At 40.2% G+C, this 13,167-nt stretch overlaps 1 protein-coding gene across 1 annotated transcript; it reads right to left on the reverse strand.

Annotated features, from left to right (window-relative positions):
• Positions 1–6,485: 6,485 nt before the first annotated feature.
• LOC105097940 (olfactory receptor 52D1) lies at positions 6,486–7,454 on the reverse strand. The gene has a single exon (XM_010990575.2). It carries the CDS (start codon positions 7,440–7,442, stop codon positions 6,486–6,488), a length of 957 nt encoding a protein of 318 aa, XP_010988877.1. The 5' UTR covers positions 7,443–7,454.
• Positions 7,455–13,167: the final 5,713 nt, after the last annotated feature.

Consider the following 13,167-nt stretch of genomic DNA (forward strand, 5'->3'; position numbering starts at 1 on the left):
AAGTAGTTTATTCTGGGACTTCCTCCTGCTCTTATTGTGCACACTGGTACAGCCTCCCCTCACTGCCCAAGCCTGTTCTACATTAAAAGAAAAAAAGATTGCTTGGACCTCAAATGTGGTGTCGATCTGGGGGCTGGGTGGGCAAAGAGAACGTTGTTTGGGGGAGGGGTTGATCATGTTATGTGATCTTGAGTCTGGGCTTCACCTATTCTCATACCCCTGATCTCAGAGGATTTTCTAAATTTGAACATGAGGTAGGGAAATACTGAGCTTTCTTTTCCTTATCTCTACTCCTGCTCAGTTAGCAACCAAGTTCCCCCATCAACACTACTATCACCACCCCTATTACAACTCTGCAGTGACTCGGAAAAAATCCTGGCTTTTGCTTCCCCGGGAAGTCGTGAATTTCTTCACGGCCTCTGAAAGCCACTCAGTCTTTGACCATGTTTCTCGGTCTTTAGATCCAGCCTCTCGATGTTGTAGGAAATATGTTTAACTTCCCTCCCAGTTAGGGCTCTTCCAATATCTGCTTGTGCCAGGATCCTGCTCTTACACGAGGTCCACCTCCACTAATTTGGAAGCTCCATCCTCTCCTCCTCTGCAGGTTTCTTTCCTTTATCTACAAAATGTTCGACTCTGCTGCCTATTCAGCTACAGAATTTGATCTTTCTTTTCATCTCTGAATTTCTTGAAAGTGCCTCCCCTTCCATTGGTCACCATCCTCTGCAGTCAGGGACTTGTCCCCAGGACAGAGCAGAAGCTTTCTCAAAACTGTTGCCCATTCCTAATCTTCCTAAATGTTTCTACCATACCTGATACACTGACCCTTCTTTAAGCTGCTTAGTTTTATATATTTTCTTATCCATTCTCTTATAAAGTGGTGCTTCCTGAGAGTATGTTACACCAATTCTTTCTCTAGTCATCCTTCAAAGAGTTTGACCATTTCCTTGGCTCTGGCTTTTAGTCTTATGTTCGCAGTTCCCAAATCTCTGAGTCTATGTGTACTGCTAACCTGTCTGGGTGTCCCAAAGGAAGCTCTGGCTCAGCATAGCCAAGTATAGATTAGCATCTTTCCACTGGCCCCCCATTTCTTTCCTAAATTCTGTGGTTTCTTTGTCTTAGTAAAAGTCATTAATCCATTCTTAATCTATCCATTCTCTTCTGTAAACCTCTAATATCAGTGAGGAGACACGTGGTGTAGGTGGATGGAACATTCTTCAGAGGACCAGTGGCTACATGTAACTATGTAGCAGGATAAAAAGTGATGAGAAAGGAGAGAGCATGTTGATGGAGTTGCTTTAGGGGAAACCAGGGATTAAAATTCAGAGCCAGACTTGGGTCAATTGAGGTTGGGCTGAGAAATAGCTGAATCTCATGCTTCCTGGGGGCTGGAGAGGACTGATGTCTCTAAGATAGACACTGTGACTTAACTGTGTTGTGATGCCCATGAGCCAAGAGACCTGAAGGTTGTGGAGGTCAAGGGCTGTGTATAAAACATCTTTTGGACTCCACTTCCCAGCAGGGAGCCTGGTACACAGTTTACTCTTCATTTGCCTGTAGCCACCAGAATATTGGTCTGTATTTCTAAGATCAGTGATGCATGCTTGGTCTCTGTGATGAGGGAGATTCCTGGGGATGGAGTTGGAGCGATGGGCAGGGCAGTATTCTGGGATCCTAGAAGAAAGCTTCACCCTCCTCCATCATGCTGGCTCCAGATACCTCAGTGGGGTAACACACCTTGACAATAATGTTAGTAGTCTTCCTGGGGGCTGGACCCTGCTACCTCCAATCTGATAGCAGTTACTGGCTTCTACAAATTGCTTTCCCCCTCTTGGAACTATTGTATTCTAGCTTTAGGATTACAAAAGAGTCAAAAAAAAAACAACAACAAAAAAAAAAACCGAAGGAGCTCTCAGGAGTGGAGTAGGAGTAAGCTGCAGAATCCTCTGTCTGTCTGTTACCTGTGGTATACGAAAGCTGAACTTTGGTCAGCAAGAGGAAACTATGGAGAAGAACAGTCCTGTGCTAGATCCCTATAGGGCATCAGCCCAGTGCATAGGGCACAGCTCAATCCCTGTGCCAAAGTGTCTGCAACTGTGTGGTCCCTGCATCTCATATTATCTCTTTAGGCAGGACAAAGGGAGGTGAGATGCTCTTGGAAAATCCAAAATTGGAAAAGAGGGTTGTCTGTGGGAGATCTCTGCTAAAATGTTTTTTCTATAATACCAGTGTTGGAGTGAGATTAAAGTTTAGGGAAGGAGGAAGGATGCTGGGCAGAATGGATGGACTGAATCCCACAATGCTCTCTTATACATGCATCAATTTGCAGAATAATATACAATGAAAAATGTGGTTAATGAGACATGGTAGAATTATAACCTAAAGTTAGGCTAGTTCACATGGAGGATATCACACAGTCCTACAGCAATTGTACTGTAGAAAATAGAATGTGATAGCCTTATGCCTGAATTTTCAGTCTTTCATAATGAGAGAAACACAGAGATGAATTATCTCTACTCAATAGCAACTATTAATCGGATGCCTGCCGGTTGTAGATGTATATCACAAAATCATACACAGTTTCAATCGCAGGCATCTAGTCAGCTCACAGACATTTATTCACACACAGAAATATAAAGAAAAATGAAAATATAAATTGTGATAAAATGACTTCAGTTCTTCTTATAGGTAATGTAACTAAAATTCTTGACTGTTTTGCTTAATATAATATATTTAAGATCTTAAATGTCAGTGTTAGTTTTCACTGGGAGTAAAAAAAAAATGAGAAATTCAGAAAGTGACTCCTTGAAATTTCTTCCATGTTGGAGAACCTGAGAGAAACCCAGGGAGCTGGGGAATAATAACAAAGCTAGCAACCATTCTGTAAGCACTAGAAGCCTTTCTCTTTTGAGAGAGTACAGCTATTCCTTAGAAATTCCTGAAAGATATGGAGTGTTATTTTCATTTTACAGCTAAAGAAACAGGCTCAGAGGGGTTAAGTGACTTCCCACACACGTGTGGTAGAAATTCTAAGCTGGTTTTCACGATACTATCACCCTCATTCTGTGCACCACACAGAGAATCAGATGATGAGAGTGCGGGATTCAAAATGACCATTAAGGAAACAGAATGTGGTCAGATTACGAAGACTTGAATTCAGATAAGGGTGATGGAAAGGCTTAAAGGTCTGCCCAGAGTGTGGAATCTTATGGAGGGTGGAACCAACGGATCAGAGTTGATGGTCTGTGGAATAACTTCTTCAGAAGGGGCAATGGGAACAAGACCTAGGGTTGAGCAAAGATGGACAGATATATCAAAGGGATGATGCAGAAGTCTGGAGTTTGTCAGCTATACAAGGGAGCAGAGGAACAAGAAAAAGATATCTGTTGAATTCATTTAAAAATATATGAAAGAATATAGTCCAAGAATAAAAGTATAGTCACTAAAGCACTGAGATGTGTCCATCTCCCTGAAGTCTACCTCTGTCTGCCCTGTGTGGAGAATAACGTCTAGTCAGGTATTTTCCAACTTGACTCTTTATATTAAAAAAGTGTCTAAGGGTTATGCAATGCTGGACAAGGGAAGTGGACAGGGATGAGCCACCAAGATCACTGACATTGGAGAGGATATACCTTGTACAGGTAACTCAATTTCTTGGACTGGAGTAAAGTCAAAAGCATCCAGTTCCTCTCACACTGGGCTGCTGATTTTGGTCTTGTGGGATGATGATTTTATGCCCTAGCCTCTGTCTAAGTGATAGTAGAGAGAAAGGAGGAAAGAGAAAAGAAAAAAAGGGGAGAAAGGAGAAAGAGAAAAGAAATAGCAAACATCATCCCCAAAAGAAGATGTTGGGAGAGAAGTTAGACTCTCAGACACACGATATGGTGAAGAGAGGTGGAGGGAGCAGAAGTATTCTTTACTGGATAATGTCTGAGAGGTGCCTGTGAGGCATCTTCAGCCATGTAGAAAGAACAGGTCCTTTAACAATGGGGTTTTGTGCTAGTTATTCTTCCCCTTGAAGTAGTAGCTGCAGTGCCTGCTGACATCAAATAAGGATGCTGACAGCCTCCAACGTCACTGTTGACAGCCTCCCTGAAACTTTCATCCTGATGGGATCCCAGGACTGGAGGCTGCCCACATGTGCATTACTGCCCCCTTTTGTGCCATGCATCTGGTGAGACTGGCTGGGAGTGCTCCTCTGACCCTAGTCATCGTGATGGGCAGTGCTCTTTATATATCCATGTATCTATTCCTTTGTCTTCTCTCACTCATGCCTCCTGGCTCTCACCTTCATCACTGTGCCCAAGACACTGGCCATTATTGTGGCTCCAGGCTGCTGGGTTTCCCTTTGGTGGGTGCTTGGCTCAGAAACCTTATGTCCATTTTATCTATGCTCTAGAGTCCTTGGTTCTTCCTTTCATGGTCTTTGATTAATATGTGGCTATCCACAATCTACTGAGATATACAACACAGGGAAGGATTTGGTCTGATCCATCAATTGGAGATAGAAGATGAAGACAGTATAGAGCTACAGCGGTTGGTTAAGAAATTTGTGGGTAGAATTGGGGAGCACAAAACTATGAGACTTGGGTTCTAACTGTTGGACACATCATTTGGCCGCTTGTGAACCTAAATTTCCTTACCAGTATCTCAAGCTCCTTATAGCTCTATGATCCTGTAAATCGAATCCATAGGTGGGTGCATTTTAAATATCACTGAGAGAGTCCAGAGTCCTGAATCCTGGCCCTGCCTCTGACACCAATTTTACTTTATTCCAGTGTAATACAAACAAAAATCAAATTAACGAGTATCTACTCTGTGCCAGACACTGTGCTAGGTACTCTACATACACTGTCCATTGTTGTTACTTATCACAATAGCACAATGAAGACATCATTCATTTATTCATTAATTCAACAAAGGACACGATATATACCAGTATGACCCACGCATTTGTTCCATAATATTTTTGTAATACTTAGTAACTATATGTAAGTCACAGACAAGATGCTTGCTGTGATGAAGTTTTAGAATGGCAATGAATCATGCAAGAAGCAAATAGACAAACACTATAGATTGTTTTAGGTCATGCAAATAAAATAAAACAGAGCACACTTTTATATACTTAGGGTTTATTAGCCAAATGCCATCAATAACCACCAGCTTTATTGAATGCTTGATTTTATGTCATGTACCATGATAAACATTTTTACTAAGGCTGAGGATGGTTAAGTGGAATGCCCTAGTTGATGCAGCTCAAGTAGACAAGAAAGCCAAGTTTTAAGGCCAAGGTTATATGGGTCCAGGTCTCACTTTTTTTTCTATTATAAAATATTAGGTAATGTGTAAGACATTGTTCATATAAATGCATAACCTTAGGACTATTACCATCTTTAAATCACAGGCTCTTAATTTAAAATGCAGATACCAGTAACAATCTTTTTGAACCTTTGGGAGGAATATCTGCTGACCTATTTGTGTATTTTAAAACTGAGGTTACTAAGTCAATGAAGGGATATTAAAGATGACACTTGGATTCTGTGCAGTCTCCCTAAGTCCTCAACAAGGGATAATTTTATGGCTGAAAGGAAGAAAACCTCAAAGTGGAGGACCAGAGGAAAAGTGGAGAAAATACAGTTTTAATAAGCACTATTCATATCCAAAACACTATCTAAATATTTTTAAGTTGTTATATAATATAGTTATCACAATAACCCTGTAAGGTGATATAATTTGAAACAGTACTAAACATGTAACAACTTGGCTAATAATATTTAGAGAGGTTACATGACTTTCCCACATTTATTTATTGAGCATTTTACCTGTTATGTACTGTCTTAACTTTTCTACATTCACTGATTTATTTATTCCTCACCACAACATTAAGAGTTACATGTTAACATTATCCTCCATTTAACTGTTGGCCAAGCTGAGGCTTAAAGAGATTTAGCAACATGCTCAAAGGCCACAAAACTAGTAAGCAGAGAAACCAGGATTCAAACCCAGGTACTCTTATTTCAGACCTCCTGCTCATAATCACTGCCCAAAGACTTGGATTCAGAGGAATTTCAAATGTTCTTTTCATTTTCTACTTGGACTCACAGAACACTCCCACCATGACACCCAGACTGCTTTCAAGCACAGGAAGTGACTTGATTTTTAGTACGCCATGGACACTTCTGAGTCAAGAGGAAAAATATTATCATAGCTAATGAGGTTTACCAAGGCATGGTTATTGTTAACTGAAAACTTTTTCCAAAAGTGAAAGTATTATCATCTTTCTGGGCTATTCAGAATTGCTCAAGGAGCCTTAGGGATATGATACACTCAGTGTGATTGTTGATACCTCCAGCTCATCTGACCTTTTCTTATCCTTCCTCCCATACAACACATTCCTCTTGTATCAGAGATCTCCATCCGTGAAAATGCATCCAGATAGCCATCATACACATTTACTTTTCTTATCTCCAATCTCTGCTCAGAATTCATATTGAAATTTTCCCCAAGTGAAGCAGTCTTGAAAGTCGATTCCAAATCTCCTTGGTCCTCGCCCCATAGATGATGGGGTTGAGCACAGGAGGCACCAGCACATAGAGGTTAGCCAGAAAGATGTGCACATGCCTGGGGACTCGGTGTTGCCCAAAACGGTGGGTGAGGAAGGAGAAGAAGGCAGGAATGTAGAAGACCAGGATGACCCCGAGGTGTGAGCCACAGGTGCTCAGAGCCTTGCGCTGGGCATCTTGGGATGGAAGACGAAAAACAGCATGGAGGATAAAGCCATAGGAGAGAGCAATGAGAATAGAATCTAAACCCATGGCCAGAAGGGCCACAGTCAGCCCATAGACAATATTGACAGTGATGTTGGCACAGGCCAGTCGAGCAATGCCCATGTGCTCACAGTACGTGTGTGCCATGACACGGTGCTGACAGTAGGGCAGTCGCCTCAACAAGAAGATGAAGGGAGAGACAATGGCCACACTACGGAACATCCCAACAAGGCCAATTCTGCCTATGACGGTATGGTTGAGGATGGTTGTGTATCTCAGGGGGTTGCAGATAGCCACATAGCGATCAAAGGCCATGGCAAGAAGAACCGAGGACTCTAGAGCATAGATAGAATGGACACAAAACATCTGGGCCAGGCATCTTCCAAAGGAAATCTCACCAGCTTGGAGCCACAAAATGGCCAACGTCTTGGGCACAGTGGTGGAGCTGAGAGCAAGGTCGGTGAGTGAGAGAAGGCAAAGGAAGAGGTACATGGGTGCGTGAAGGGCACTGTCTGTCACTATGACCAGGGTGAGGGCGGCATTCCCAGCCAGCGCTACCAGATACATGGCACAGAAGGGGATGGAGATCCAGACGTGTGCCCACTCCAGCCCCGGGATCCCCGTCAGGAAGAGAGTGTCTGGGAGACTGCCATCACTGCTGTTGGAAACTGGCATTCTGGATGGCAAATAGAGGGCCCTGTCTGAGGGGTGATGGTACTCCTCTCCTGTAACAGGAGAGATTGGTTCATTCACATAGCATGTCCTTTCCTTGAAATCATCTTCTGAGAAAGATTTTTATTGTTATTAACTTAATAATCTTAAAAGATCTCAAGGATGTATTGTACAACACTGACAATATTTTGTAATAACCATTAAGTGGAAAGTAACCTTTAAAAATTGTCTAAGTATCTTTAATTTAAAAAATAAAATTCAAAAACAGAAATTCAAAAGATTACCACATATGATCCGTTTTTCCATCTGCCGTTTCCTTTACTCAGAATTCGTGTTTTGAGTTCTGTGTTTCAAGCACCAAGCTAAGAACTGAAGCATTTGCCCAGTCTAACTCTTCCAGGCTCATCTCCCACCACACTCTGCACCTCATTCACGTGTCTTTTGTCTGCATACAGCTAATGAAATTTTGTGACTCTTTTTTTAGTTTATGCTATTCCATTTGCCCAAGGAGCCACTTTTCACTTATTTTTTTCTCTCTAGTTTTTAAACATCTGAACAAGTGTCTCTGCCTTTCCTCTCTAATTTAGTTCTTAGTAGTCTTTATATTTTTCATTCATCCACTGTTTTTCAAAATCCTATTAAGCTGTCTTTATACAATTGCAATCTCCACACAACATGACTGTGGCTGTACCTAGAAAGTTTGACCAATATTCTCTGAAAGACTCAATCCTGATAACCCTTAGTAACATAGCACTGCCTTATGCCTTAATGCTGCAATGCTTTATTTACTTAGTCTATATTTGTAAGGTTACTGCCTAAATGTACACCACATGGCTCGTTTCTGTATCTCACCTGGAGTGCCTGTAAGGAGGCTAGGCAGCCTGAGCACACTCAAATACCCCGTCACTGAGTATCTGCAGTATTTAGAGCACACCTGTGGGTACAGTGGAAGAACGCAAGAGAGGCATTAGACATGCTAGTTGGGGAGCTGGGGAGGCAGCACTCCCAGCTATGGCAAAGCCAGCTCAAAGTCCTACATTCCCACTGGTATAACGGTTGCATGTAATGGCCAGATCAGAATGTCAAGTGCAGATAGAGGCAGATTGAGGAGGGAGTGGAATGTCTTAGAGTTCGCCAACAGTAGCCATCCTGGAAGAGAGAAGACTTTTTTCTGTTGCAGAGTGCTAGTATTATATACTTCTTCTCTCAGTAGCATTGTTTACCTAAAAGAGTCCTTTGTAGGAACACTGGGACCCTGAATGTTACTTCTGAGTCTGTCTCAAGAGTGTTGTACGACCTTGAGAATATCCCTTCCCTTCTCTGGGAAGTCTCAATTTATAAAAAAAAAAAAATCCTGAAATACTCATCTCAGATTTTCTACCTATTCACTATTTAGCATTGGATACGTCTCACAACCTTTTCTTTTTTATAAATTGAAAATGGAAACACCTGGCTTACTCTTTTTGTGGGTGAGAAAGAGTAAAGTATGTGGGATTAAAAAGTTTGGACACCAAAAATAATGTTCTCCCCATTTTTACAAGCTCTTGGTCCCATAGCACATATTGGAGTGATACAGGGTAGAGCAATTATTCTACCTCTGTCTTAGCAAAAGGAGATCCAAGTTCGTAGAAATAAACTGTTGTCATCTACATCACAAAGCATGTTAATGTCAGAACTGAAATTAGGTCTCAGAGCTCCTAATTTAAAGTTTGGTGTTCTCCTCTCATTTAACCGTCCATTTATATGGGCAATACTTTCGTTCCTATCTTTCTTTTTCGAGGCACTCTAATACTAATACGTACTGCTTCAATACCATTACTGATTACCTGGACTCCAAAGAGCCAGATAAAGTGGAAAGCCCTTCTTATCTGCTCAGAGACTTTCACAGACGGCCCCAGTGGCTAAAGGAAAGCAGCTGTGTGGTGGAGACCTTGGGGTTACTCCCATCTTCTCTTCCCCTCTTTATCCACAAAGAACAATTTCAAAAGGCCATTGTAAGGAAGCTGCTACTCTGTGAGCATCTGTGGATGTGAGGACCAGAAGGATTATGTATAAGCAGGACTGCTCTCCAAGGGAAATCACAGGAAAGAAGACATTGTACAGCAGCCCCAGTCTGGGTGGAATAGGGAAATCTTCCCAAATTTGTCTCACTCAGCCTTGTTTCTCGGTCACTATGATGGTTAAGTTTTTGAGGTCTCCCTCTAAGATCTAGACTTCAATAATTCAACTTCGAGTTCTTTCTCTGAACAAGAATTTTTGGGAAATACAATTTCAAGGACATACCTGTGTGATTCACATCCATCCACAAGTTGAGTGCACCGAGGTTGGGGCTCTGTGATGAGTGTCACATACCAGTGCAAGGCTCTACGGGAGAGTGTGTGGTGGAACAGCAGGTTGTGCAGGTGATGTGTACCTGAATGTAATGGTTGTTCAGAGATATGGAAGTCTTTTTTGTGCAGATTGTATGGTTGTGATTTAAAGGATAGTAAGGTCTGAGTGTGTAATCTGAGATGTCTGATGTAGTCTCACTTTTGTGTGCTCATTGAGTGTCTTCAGCTTAGCTCCAGCTCCAGCATCCTCAGGTGGAGGGCTAGGTAAATGTGGTTATTAATTCTCTGTGACACTCAGGTATGAAAACCCAGGGGGCCTGCTCTAGGGATGTCATAGAAGCAGAGATAATTGGATATCCACATGCAAAAGACTGATGTTGGACCCTTCTCTCAAACTACATAACAAAATTAACTCAAAATGTATCAAACATCTAAAATGTAAGACGAATCTATAACATCTTAAAAAAAACTTAAATATAAATCTTTGTGTCTCTGTATTAGACAATGGTTTTATGATATGACACACCAAAAGCACAAGTGACCAAAGAAAAAAATAGGTAAATTGGACTTGACAAAAAATATACTTTTGCCCTTCCAAGGACAGTGTCAAGAAAGTGAATAGACACCTGCAGAATGGAAGAAAATATTTGCAAATCATGTATCTGTTAAGAATTTTATATCTAACATATATAAAGAACTCTTATAACTCAACAACAAAAATACAAATCAATTAAAACTGGACAAATGGTTTGAGCAGAAATTCCTACAAAAAAGATATACAAGTAGCCAATAAACACACACAAAAAAAGATGTTCAACGTCACTAGTCATTTGGGAAATGCAAATCCAAATTCCTATGAGATACCACTCCATCCACTCTCACCACTTCTATTCAACATAGTATTGGAAGTCCTAGCCATAGTAATCAGACAAGAAGAAGAAATAAAAGAGATCCATGACCCAGGAATCCCACTCCTGGGCATATATCCAGAAGGAACCCTACTTCAAAATGACACCTGCACCCCAATGTTCATAGCAGCACTATTTATAATAGCCAAGACATGGAAGCAGCCTAAATGTCCATCAACAGATGACTGGATAAAGAAGATGTGGTATATTTATACAATGGAATACTACTCAGTCATAAAAACCAACAACATAAGGTCATTTGCAGCAACGTGGATGTTCCTGGAGAATGTCATTCTAAGTGAAGTAAGCCAGAAAGAGAAAGAAAAATACCATATGAGATCACTTACATGCAGAATCTAAAAAAAACCAAAACATAAATACAAAACAGAAACAGACTTATAGAGATAGAATACAAACTTGTGGTTGCCAAGGGGGCAGAGGTTGGGAAGGGACAGACTGGGATTTCAAAATATAGAATAGATAAACAAGATTATACTGTATAGCACAGGGAAATATATGCAAGATCTTATGGTAACTCACACTGAAAAAAAATGTGACAATGAATATATGTATGTTCATGTATAACTGAAAAATTGTGCTCTACACTGGAATTTGACACAGCATTGTAAAGTGACTGTAACTCAATAAAAAAAATGTAAAAAAAAAAAAAAAAAGAGAGAGAGAGAGCGATCCAAATTGGAAGAGAAGAGGTAAAATTTTCACTATACATGGATAACATGATACTATATGTAGAAAACCCTAGAGGCTCCACACAAAAACTACTAGAGCTTATAACAGAATACACAAGGTAGCAAGACACAAGATTAACATACAGAAATCAGTTGCATTTCTTTACTCTAACAATGAAATATCAGGAAAGGAAAGAAACAATGTCTTTTAAACTTGCATCAAAAAATATTAAAAAAAAAAAAAAAGGAATAAACTTGACCAAGGAGATTAAAGACATATGTGAGACCTACAAAACATTGATTAAGGAAACTAAAGATGACTTAAAGAAATGGAAAGATAACCTATGCTCTTGGATTAGACAAATTACAATTGTTAAAATGGCCATATTACCCAAAGCAATCTATAGGTTTAATGCAATCCCTATCAAATTACCGAGGACATTTTTCACAGAACTAGAACAAATAATTCTAAATTTTGTCTATAAGCACAAAAGACCCAGAATTGCCAAAGCAATATTGAAGAAAGAGAACAAAGCTGAAGGAATAACCCTCTAGACTTCAGACAATACTACAGAGCTTCAGTAATCAAAACAACATGGAGTTATCACAATAATAGCTATATGGATCAATGGAACAGAATAGACAGCCCAGAAATAAATCCACAGATTTATGGGCAATTAATCTTCAACAAAGGAGGCAAGAATATACAATGGAGAAGTGACAGTCTCTTCAGCAAGTGGTGCTGGGAAAGCTGGGCAGCTGCAGGTGAATCAACGAAGTTAGAGCACTCCTCACACCACACACAAAAGCAAACTCAAAATGGGTCAGAGACTTAAACTTAAGACAAGACACAATAAACCTCCTAGAAGAAACCATACGCAAGACTTTTGCTGACATAAATATGAGCAATGTCTCCTACAGCAGTCTACTCAGGCACTAGAAATAAAAGCAAAAACAAACAAATGGGACCTAATTAAACTTATAAGTTTTTGCACAGCAAAGGAAACCAGAAGCAAAACAAAAAGACAATATTCAGAATGGAAGAAAATATTTGCAAATGATGCAACTGACAAGGGCTTAATTTTCAGAATATGCAAACAGCTCATACAACTTAACAACAACAACAAACAACCCAATCCAAAAAAATAAGCAGAAAACCTAAACAAGCAATTCTCCAGTGAAGACAGAGAAATCTCCAATAGGCATGTGAACAAATGCTCAATTATGAGAGAACTGCAAATCAAAACTACAGTGGGATATCACCTCACACCAGTCAGGATGGCCATCATTAAAAAGTCCACAAACAATGCTGGAGAGGGTATGAACAGGGAACCTTCCTACACTGTTGGTGGGAATGTAGTTTGGTGTGGCCACTATGGAAAACAATATGGCAATTCCTTAAGAAACTAAAAATAAACTTACCATATGATCCAGCAGTCCTGCTCCTGGGCATATGTCCAGAGAAAAACAATAATTCTAAAATACACATGCACCCCAATGTTCACAGCAGCACTATATACAATACCCAAGACGTGGAAACAACATAAATGCCCATCGGCAGATGACTGGTTAAAGAAGCTGTGGTATATTTATACAATGGAATACTACTCACACATAAAAAATCATAAAATAATGCCATTTGCAGCAACATAAATGGACCTGGAGAATGTCATTCTAAGTGACGTAAGCCGGAAAGAGAAAAAACAAATATAATGTCAGTTATAGGTGAAATCTAAAAAAATAAAATAAAATAAATGACACAAATGAAGTTATTTACAAAAAAGAAACAGATTCACAGACA

This window comes from Camelus dromedarius, chromosome 12 (genome assembly GCF_036321535.1).
Source record: "Camelus dromedarius isolate mCamDro1 chromosome 12, mCamDro1.pat, whole genome shotgun sequence".
NCBI lineage: Eukaryota > Metazoa > Chordata > Mammalia > Artiodactyla > Camelidae > Camelus > Camelus dromedarius.